Raw genomic sequence first — 10,783 nt, 5'->3', positions numbered from 1 at the left:
CCAATTGGCTGAGGCAACAAACGGGCTGACGTCACAATGGTTACGGAAGAGCAGCCCGGAGTTTGGGACATTCCGACACCCACCAGGTCTCGTACTCACCAGAGGGAGAGAATCCGAGCTGAGGAGACAAGCCGACAAGAGGCTGATGCAAAAAGTGAAACATGCAACGATGTGAACCCGGAGGGAAGCAACGTTCCTGCAACTCGGTTGGTTGCATAAATTGCCAGTTATAAGATCGGGGAGATAATATGACGTTAAGTTGAGCACATTAAATTGCAATCTTTAGAGAGTCCTTAGTCACTGCTGTTTATGAAAGTTGACCTAACGTTCTTTTCTGAGACTATGTTTAACGAACAGGCTGGACAATGCTTTAATGTGTATTTCCCCTCACCCTCTTCGACTCTAACAATTTAAAGAGGCACCCACCGCGCCTCGTCTCTCGATCTGCACCATTTTTTTTATTAGAGAGCTGCCAATGTGCTGGAGATGGTGCGAGTATACAACTGTCACCCGTTTGCTGCCCAGCTGATCGTTCCCGTTCAACACGAACCCGACACTTTCTGCTGCGGGCGGGACACCCTCTTCGTTGTCTCTGCTGGATGCAAGATCGAAGCGTTTAACATTACGGAGAGTGGCTGTCAGCCGATCTGCACTTGCGTTACCCTTGGGAAAGTCCGGAAAATTACCTTCAGCGGAATAGGTAAACATTTCCGCATGGAACCTGTTCAGATTAAATAAATGGCATCCCTTACTGTGAAGGCTTTGCATATTACCCATAAGGGGAAAAAAAGCAGTTCAAAATTGTTAAATCCCAGTAAAAATCAGTAATGCTGGAGTTTCATTTTGAGATATACAAGCCCAGTTGTGGAACACGTTTTACCAGTACACTTGCATGTTTTACTGTCTTTTTTTTACCTTTTGGGCGACCCGTGACTGCCTAATAAATGATATAGTCATATTAATGAAGTGATTCACTTTGTCTTTTAGTTATTTTACTCCCCAACTTTGTTTTTAGGAGACTACCTTGCCACAATTGAAGAGAAGAGTAAGGTCCTCTCGCTCCGTGTCTACTTGAATTGGAGGGGATACCAAGCACGGGGCAAGTCCCGAGTTGGTATCCGAATGGTGGGACATGTGTTGCAGGCTCCATTTAAAGGGGCACCCAAAGATCAGATGGAAATTGTGGAGGTGCCGCTGTCGGACCCCCCGCTCTCCGTTTCTTGTTGCCCGGTGAAGGGCGACCTGGTGGTCGGGTGCCATAACAAGGTGGTGTTCTTCCGCTTGAAGGAGGAGATGCTGGACGGCGAGAGCCCTGTGCTAGATTTTGAGCGTTTCTTGATCGTGCATGTCAGTCTGAGCCTGCTGGAAGTCGCTTTTTGCGATGGCTGTTTAGCCCTGACAGCGGACCTGGAAGTGCTGGTGCTAAAACTGGACAGTGTCCAACAAGTGGAGAGGAAAAGCCAGCAACAGACCGTTCAGGAAGAAGCGCCAATCGACGAGGGCATTGACAAAGAGGACAACAACCCTGCAGAAGGTTTGTGGTAAATTGACCCCCCCCCCCCCCACCCAGGATAATGTTCAATTCTGTGCAACTTAACATTGGCACTGAGCTCTACATAGGTGGGTCAGCTGTAGTTCAGTGGATAACGCTCTTCTTGCCTCTGAATCAGAAGGTTGTGGCTTCAAATTCCACTCGAAGGGTTTGAGCACAGATTTTGGGTTAACATTCTCAGTGCAATAATGAGAGCATACTTTTGAGGTTGATGATATGTTAAGTTGAGGCCCTGCCTTTCTGGTGGACGTTGAAAGGTTCCCTGATTTGGTATTTGGAAGAAAGACAAGGGAGTTCACCCTGGTCTCCTGGCCAATATTCTATCCCACTCAACATCACTAAACAAGTGTTATCACACTGCTCCTTGTGGGAGCTTGCTGTGAGCAAATTGGCTGCTGCGATTCCTATATTCAACAATGACAACATCTCAAAAAAATACTTCACTGTTTGTAAAGAACATATGAACAAGGAGCAGGAGTAGACCCCTTGAGCTGCTTTGCCATTTAGTAAGATCATAGCTGATCTGTTAGTAACCTGAAATCTGCATCCCACCCGCCCTGATAACCTATCACTCCCTTGCTTACCAAGAATCTATCCACCTCTGCCTTAAAAATATTCAAAGACTGTGCTTCCACCACCTTTACAGGAGGAGAGTTCCAAAGACTCACGACCCTTTGAGTGAAAAATTTTTGCCTCATCTCTGTTTTAAATGGACGACTCCTTATTTTTAAACAGTGACCCCCTAGTTCTAGTGCTTTGGGATATGCTGTAGTCATGAAAGCTGCTCTAAATACTTGTGTAAATACAAGTCTTTCTCTACTTTTTCTGGGCTGATCGGTGATGGAGATGGTAAAATCTGCAGCCTTGAGGGGGGGACAGGGAAGTGAAAGTTGGCCATATTTGTCACCAACTCTTGCGAGAAGTGTATATCAGTGGATGTCAGGGTAGATATAATTTGGTTTGGCTGGAACACCCTCCCTTTCCATACAGTCAAAAAAAAATTGAATGCTAGAACTCTCAGATGACAGGGTGGACAAGGCATCAGTGCCTGTAATATCAGAGCCCAGTAAAAAAAAGTAGTGAGTACTTCAGGTGAGGGAAGGAACAGTTGTTGGGATGGGTAGGTGAAACAAAAAGTTTCAATCCTGTCCTCATACAACATTCTGATAAGATAAGTCAGCTGGTGCAGCATAATAATCCATGCTAAGTCTTGCAAATCTCTGTATCGAGAGGAACTTGCTGCCGAGAGGCTCATAGTTTTGTATTAAGAAATATCTGGGACAATAACATGCCAGCTCATTAGCAATAGCAAATCATTTGCCATAAGCAAGATGCTTCCCTTGAACGATAAGGGGTAGGGGTGGTTAATTTTCAATTTGGCAGAAGTTTAGCCTCTCAGATTTAAATGATCCTTTGTCACTATTCAAAGAGAAGCAGGTGTGTTCTCTCCGATGTCCTGGTCAATGTATGTAACTTCAGCCAGCACCTAGAAACTGGTTACCTGGTCATTATCACATTGCTGCTTGTGATCTTGTGCAAATTGTCTGCCGCATTTACTAAATTACAACCATATAAACAATAGTTTCATTGGTTGTAAAATGCTTTGAGGTGTTCAGAGGTCATGAAAGGTGCTACATAAATTCAAGACTATCAATTAAAAGGAAACTTGGGTGGGATGTATATTGGGCTACTGATGGAATCTAGCCCCTGTCGAAATTGAAAATAGCCCCTCGTAATGCTGGGCAGTGTTGCTTGCAGCCCACACTATAACAGGATTTCTGGTCCCAGCTTGTGTCAATGTAACGGTCTTAAAGCATTTGTGCAATTCTTCTAGCAGCATCTCTGAGCCAAGGACAGGATGAATTTGTCCTCTTTCAAAGCCCTTTGGAATTGCTTGGTGAAGACTCCAGGGGATCAGGAGTGTTGATCAGTTTGGAGTGGACAGGCATGGAGGGTTTGACAACTGATCTGCGGAATAATCTATACCTACAACCAATTCTGTACAGGTGAGGCAGGGTTGATCTTTGGGATCTGTAAACTACCACTCTGCAGGCTAGTGTATAAATTCATTTTTTAAAGGCTCTGCAGGTGCTCTGTGCTTGTCTATGGGATTTAAACTTGATAGTGTAAAATGGCGATATCACTTTGCAATAATGTTCATATAACCAGCCACTCTTGGTTCTTCACATATGTGACATGCATTGCATCCTCGTGATCAGGTCAAAGAGATGATGTTCCCCTATGGATTTATTCCTGGCAGTCTAACCAGTTATTTGATGCTCTACAGCATGGGACAATTTCAGGTTTTGTTTTAATTCCTGTTACCTCTCCAACCTATTTGATGGTAAGGCTGAAATAAATAATTTGCTGAGTGCAGGGCAGCATTATGAACCTCTAGTATATTATGCCCTAAAGTGGTAGTACATGGGTTCACACTTGTGGTGTACTACACGTTGTGGTATACTTAAATGTGAGCATGCCTCTGTATGCATCACTAGAAGGGAAAAGTGTGTAGTGTGTTGCAGTTTTAGTATCACATGTTATCATGTGCCTAATCTTAATAAACCCACAATGTGTTTATCCAATCCCTTACGAGTGATTGATGCCTTGTGTCTGATACAGCAAATAAGCTCAAGGAGCTATATCATAATAAGAACATAACACACATAGAGTCCTGAACTTGGCCTTGCTATCATGGAGAAATGCTCAATACAGGAGCTGCCTGCATCCATGTGCCAACCATAGCACAGTGTTGGTAAAGGCCTCTCAGCTAGTCTGGAGCCATTCTTGTCTGCTATAATAGAGGAAACCCCCCCAGCTAAGAGAAGGCAAGAAGGTCATGAGCTATATGGGGAATTGCAAACACACTAAATACTGAGACTTTATTCATCAATGGGCAGGGACACACTTGATGTGGATATGTCTATTATAACTTCTCTTCATTTATTTGCATTGGCACAGATCAATTTGAGTTAAGATGATGGCTGCATAAGTTCTTCATGGTAATACGTGAATGGGATTTCATTTCTACAAAATGCTGGATTTTTGCACCAAAATAAAATCTTTTTAAAAAGAGTTTTGATTAAAGAGAAATGTTTTCCCCTGACAGGGGGCTCAGTAACCAGAGGGGACAGATTTAATGTAATTGGTAAAAGAACCAGAGGGGAGATGGGTTATTTTTATGCTGCAAGTTATGATGCTCTGGAATGCACTACCTGAAAGTGATAAGAACAGATTTGATAGTAACTTTCAAAAGGGAATTGGCTGTATATGTGAAAAGAAATAAATTGCAGGACAATGAGGATAAAATAACTCTAACAAAGAGCTGGCACAGGCACAATGGCCTGAATGGCCTCTGCCCATGTTGCATCATACTATGCCTTTTCTCATTTGAAGTACTATATTTAATTATCTTCCTTTAAGCCTCCCCTCCCAAACCATTCTACATTTGAGCCTCACTAACTCACTCACTTCCAGAGACTTTGAATACATACCAGTTCCCATGGTGTCTGTTCATGCAGTATAACTCAACCACTTAGCAAAGCAACACAGTATCCTAGCAATAATAGTCCTTCCAATTTGTTTCTGATTTATGATGGGGTTTTTTTTTAAATGATGAACATGTGTACCTTTGAAAGATAAATTGTAATTTTCATATTTTTCTATTCCAAGGCGTTTTGCTCCAGATCTATCCCACATTTACTCTGTTGAAGAGACCGCTCTACATTCACTTCAGTTACTCCCAATGTACTCGACAGGTACTGTAACCTACAGCACAACAGCTTTGAGTTATGTACACAAATATTCTAGAGCTTTACTTGATTATGTTTGGGCATCAGGGAGGTGTTACGTAAAACTTTCCCTTGGGTGATTCAGTCTAGTTTCTGTGCTTGAAGTCTGGGCACATGTGAGGCTGTGTGTTCTTTATATGTTGTGTGTACTTTTTTTTGCATGTCATAATAGTTAGTCCATGCTAATTCCTTAACAGCCTGAGCCAACCTGACTCTCGCGATCCCTTCCAGGATATTACATAATCAGCCATCTCCCACACTTTTACTTCCTGCCCATATTTCCTATAATTTCCACCCAATTTTCCTATTTTTCTTTAGTTTCGTTCAGCTTTCTACTTTATCTTTAGCTTTCTTCCTTTTGCAGTTTACCCTTCCTTCCCTTTATAGTCAGGATCTTCCAAGCTGAGCCTCTTTGCAATCAACAGAACTGGAATTAAACTCTATTCCTAAATTCTGGCCTTCTTTGGCTCTCTCCTCTCAGGGGGTTGCCTTTCAAACCTTAGGTTCTGACCTTTTCGTTATATCCAGTCTCCCAGAGTCAATCCATTGCATGTTTCCCATCTGGCCATGGCACCAGGGCTGAGCAATTCTTCTTGAGTCCCTGCCTGAAGGCAGGTCCAACCCACAGCGTCATGATCTTCACCAAGGGTAGGGCAAGAGGCTTGTCCCCAATCCACCCCAACCAGAACAAGGGTTGAACTCTGTGCTGTTAACACCAATCTGACCCACACTACCTGTCCAGCCAACTGAGCCAACCAGCCCCCACCCCAAGGAGTCAGAGTTGCTGTGGCAGCATACACGTTTACATGCATGTTGTATCCTGGAGCTATGGAGGACTGCTGCATAAAAGGGGATATTTGTCCCTGAAGGCAAAGGCGACCATGCCCATCATCTGGGGTGATTGGTGGGGTTCCAGTGAGTACGTAGGTGACCTGCGCTCAGAACAAGATACCACAGATGATTAAGTTTTGGACAAGTTGCTGGCTCAGGATTTCCTCTGCTTACGTTTTCTCTCTCTGCCTCTGATATGCACTTACTTTTGAAGGGGGCCGCACCCTTTTTAACTTGGTTGCGCCAGAGCAGTGATCCTGGATGAGTTTCTTCTAGTACTGAAAGTCAATATCAAAACTCCTAAGCAAAGACTTCAGAGTGTCCTTTGTAGATCTTCCTCTGGCTACCATAATAACACACCCCAGACTCAAGCTTTCTATAGAAGGTTTGCTTTGGTAAGTGTCAGATATTCTGGTTAAATGACCAGCCTAATTCAGTTGTGACTGCCACAGTACAGTGCGGATACTTGGCATGCCAGCTCGGTTGAGCCCCTTAATGTCTGATATTTGTCCTGCCATCTGATCTTCAGACTGCTGCATACTACATGGACAGATACTTGGCTTTCACATCTGCACATCATGTTGTTAGCTTCTCAAGAAAAGTACACTGATGTGACCCGTGGCTCTAACTGTGATTATACTTTATATTAAAAAAATAAAATAACTCGCTTCTCCTCTTGTATTTTGCCCCAGGAGATCTAGAATCAGACGCTGGCTCTGGAAGGAAGGAGAAGCAGCTGCTCAGCCTCTTCTGTTTCTTTTCGTTGCCGCATGTGGGCTACCTGTATGCTGTTGGCAACATGGTGCAGCAACTGTCCACCTATAGTTACCCAGAAAAGGCCAAGCAAGCAGTAATCAGCCCTCAGTTCCTGCACGTCATTACCAGGTACAAAGAAATTTAGACAATGTGCTCCTGCCATCAGAGCTGAAGTGTGCGGAAAAATCTTATAGTCTTGTCCCTCTTGTATTGTACAGAGCTTGTATGGATGCGTAGTCACCCTTGGCTTTACATTGATGCAAACAGTACCGTTCAATTTAGGTGTGAAGCCATCAGATCTGTACGAGGGTCATTTCACATGACTTGGACTTCATAACTGCAGCCTAGTGAGAAGCGTAAAATGTGCACATAGTTCACTGGAGTGTTAGTCAGCTGATCAAAGAGTTTAAGTTTCCCAACATCAACATTGATCTAGTATTTGAATGTTTGTGAAAAGGGTTCTACGCAATCTTACAAGCAGTTATAACTGGCGATGGTACAGTGCTTTGGGGTGTATTCAATGTACAAGTCCAGCTGTGAACATAAGAAATAGGAGTAAGCGTAGGCCAAAAGGCCCCTCGAGCCTGCTCTGCAATTCAATAAGATCAGCTGATCTTTGACCTCAACTCTGCTTCCCCGCCCTAACCCCACATCCCTTGATTCCTTTTGTGTTCGAAAATCAATCTAACCCAGACTTGAATATGCTCAATAGCTGAGTATTCCCAGCCTGCTGGAGTAGAGAATTCCAAAGATTTACAACTCTGAGAAGAAATTTCTCCTCGGAGTTCTAGACTCTGAAGTCATGGGAAACTGGTTCTTAGCATCAACTCTGTCAAACCCTCCAATAATTTTATGTTTCAATTAGGTCACCTCTCATCCTTCTAAACTCCAGAGAATATTAGCCTATTCTGTTCAATCTCTCTTCTTGGACAAACAATCAATCTAGTGAACCTTTATTGCAGACCTACTACAATAATGATTCAGATCCACTTCCACTGTTAGCAGAGAACTAAAATTCTAAATTCCGTGCGCAACTTTAGGCTCTTTATCAACAACAAAAACAGAATTACCTGGAAAAACTCAGCAGGTCTGGCAGCATCGGCAGAGAAGAAAAGAGTTGACGTTTCGAGTCCTCATGACCCTTCAACAGAAATGTTGAAGGGTCATGAGGACTCGAAACGTCAACTCTTTTCTTCTCCGCCGATGCTGCCAGACCTGCTGAGTTTTTCCAGGTAATTCTGTTTTTGTTTTGGATTTCCAGCATCCACAGTTTTTTGTTTTTATTTAGGGTCTTTATCTCTGGTTTGTAAGCCAGTTCGTTTTAGTTTAATGCTGTAAGGTTAGATTTCAGCTTATAAAGTGCCAACTTCACAGAAATAATACTACTTGACTTAACATTAACAAGCAGCCATGGAGCTAGGCTGATTTGAAATGTTAATTAGGCAACAATGAGCAGAGAACTGCATGAAGTATAAACGAGTTCCTCAAATATAAACACATCAGACTATTACCTTAATGTGTTGACGTTTCGAGTCCTCATGACCCTTCGACAGAACTAAGTAGAAATAGGAAAGGGGTGAAATATAAGCTTTCCTATTTCTACTTAGTTCTGTCGAAGGGTCATGAGGACTCGAAACATCAACTCTTTTCTTCTCCGCCGATGCTGCCAGACCTGCTGAGTTTTTTCAGGTAATTCTGTTTTTGTTATTGATTTCCAGCATCCGCAGTTTTTTGTTTTTATTACCTTAATGTGTCATGTTAGTCTTGAGGTGATGCAAATTGTTTGCTAGAATTCTAGGTATTTTTCACCATTGTGTTAGAAGATTGTTCATTCAACACCATTGTGGGGTCCTTGCCTAAATATACATCCTGGTGCAGTTAAAAAGAGAAAATGCTGGATAAACTCAACAGACCAGACAGCATCTGTCAAGAGAGCAACAAAGTTAAGGTTTCAGGTTTGTGACTTTTCATCAGAACTGGCAGGAGTTAGAAATGTAATGGGTTTTGAGCAAGTGAAAGTGGGGAGTGCAGGTTGAAGTAAAAAGGGAAGGTTGATGATAGGGTGGAGAGCAGGAGAGATTAAACACAAAAGGTCCGTGGATCTCTGAAGGCAGAGAGGCACGTTAGTAGGGTGGTGAAAAAGGCATATGGGACACTTGCCTTTATCAATCGAGGCATAGATTACAAAAGTAGGGAGGTCATGTTGGAGTTGTATAGAACCTTGGTGAGGCCACAGCTGAAGTACTGTGTGCAGTTCTGGTCGCCAAACTATAGAAAGGATGTGATTGCACTGGAGGGGGTGCAGAGGAGATTCACCAGGAAGTTGCCTGGAATGAAACATTTAAGTTATGAAGAGAGGTTGGATAGACTTGGGTTGTTTTTGTTGGGGCAGAGAAGACTGAGGGGTGACCTGATCGAGGTGTACAAGATTATGAGGGCCCTGGACAGGATGGATAGGGAGCGGCTGTTCCCCTTAGTTGAAGGGTCGGTCACAAGGGGGCATAAGTTCAAGATGAGGGGCAGGAGGTTTAGGGGCAATGTGAGGAAAAACTTTTTTACCCAGAGGGTGGTGATGGTCTGCAATGTGCTGCCTGGGAGGGTGGTGGAGGTAGGTTGCCTCACATCCTTTAAAAAGCACCTGGATGAGCACTTGGCACATCATAACATTCAAGGCTTTGGGCCAAGTGCTGGTAAATGGGATTAGGTAGGTAGGTCAGGTGTTTCTCACGTGTCGGTGCAGACTTGATGGGCCGAAGGGCCTCTTCTGCACTGTGATTCTATTTCATGATGCAGAGCTGAAGAGAGTGATAAAGGGACAAGTAAAGAAATGAATGAATTGTCCAGAGAGAATGTGAATGACAGGATAGCTGCCATCAGATGCAAACTGAAGGAAATAAGAAAGAAACGAGAGGGTGGAAAAAAAACGAACCAGCCAAGGAACACAGCAAAATGGGGCACATGTTAGAGTGGGACCAAGGTGGAGAATTAAAACAACAAGCAACAGGAAACTTGGGGTCAAGATGCGGACTGAAGCAAGATGTTGCGCAAAGCGGTCAACTAGTCTGCATTTGGTTTCCCAAATGTAAAGGAGACAGCGTTCTGAGCAGCAAACGCAGTGTACTAAACTGAAAGAAGTACACGTAAATGGCTGCTTCACTTGGAAGGAGTGCTTGGGGCCTTGGATGCTGAGAAGGGAGGAACTAAAAGGCAGGTGTTGCATCTCCTGCAATTGCATGGAAAGTTGCTCAAAACCTATTACATATCTAAACTTTACCAGTTCCAATAAAGGCCACAGACTTGAAAAGTTAACTCTATTTCTGTCTGACAGATGTTGCCAGAACTGCTGAATATTTCCAGCATTTTTTTTATTTATTTCTGATTTATGGCGTCTGTGGCATTTTGCTTTTGTATGAATGCTAGTGTTGGCTCCTACAAGAAGCCAGAGGCATGCCATTCGGGGTGGTAACTTTGGTTAATGGCCCAGTGGACCAGACCATCTAAACCGGGGGCCACAGTTCAAAAAATAAGGGCCTCCGATATAAGACTGAGATGAGGAGGAATTTCTTCTCTTAGAGGGCTGTTAGCCTTTGGAATGCTCTTCCCCAGCAAGCCGCAACGGCTGGGTCACTAAATATGTTCAATTCTGAGTTGTGCAGATTTTTTGATCTGCAAGGAAGTCAAAGGTTATGGAGGAAAGTGGGGTTAAGGCCACAGTCAGATCAGCCATGATCTTATTGAATGGCGGAACAGGCTCGAGGGGCCAAATGGCCTGCTCCTGCTCCTATGATCTCATAATCTTATGATTAACTGTTTGGATTCACTATCTGTGTAGAGGCAGATCTTTACATTCAGC

At 43.5% G+C, this 10,783-nt stretch overlaps 1 protein-coding gene across 2 annotated transcripts in view; it reads left to right on the top strand.

Moving 5' to 3' along the window:
- Nucleotides 1-72: 72 nt before the first annotated feature.
- hps3 (HPS3 biogenesis of lysosomal organelles complex 2 subunit 1) overlaps nt 73-10,783 on the top strand; it is a 46,659-nt gene continuing 35,948 nt past the window's right edge. Inside the window, exons 1-6 of one of the 2 annotated variants that reach the window (XM_041174287.1) lie at nt 73-206; nt 466-700; nt 1,016-1,534; nt 3,390-3,558; nt 5,225-5,310; nt 6,867-7,059. In XM_041174287.1, the coding sequence (XP_041030221.1) occupies nt 162-206; nt 466-700; nt 1,016-1,534; nt 3,390-3,558; nt 5,225-5,310; nt 6,867-7,059 (1,247 nt within the window). In that variant the 5' untranslated portion in view covers nt 73-161. Of the gene's footprint in view, nt 207-465; nt 701-1,015; nt 1,535-3,386; nt 3,559-5,224; nt 5,311-6,866; nt 7,060-10,783 lie in introns of both variants that reach the window. The other variant, XM_041174280.1, reaches the window with a different exon arrangement.

Source organism: Carcharodon carcharias, chromosome 2 (assembly GCF_017639515.1).
Source record: "Carcharodon carcharias isolate sCarCar2 chromosome 2, sCarCar2.pri, whole genome shotgun sequence".
NCBI lineage: Eukaryota > Metazoa > Chordata > Chondrichthyes > Lamniformes > Lamnidae > Carcharodon > Carcharodon carcharias.
This window is presented reverse-complemented; position numbering and strand designations above follow the sequence as displayed.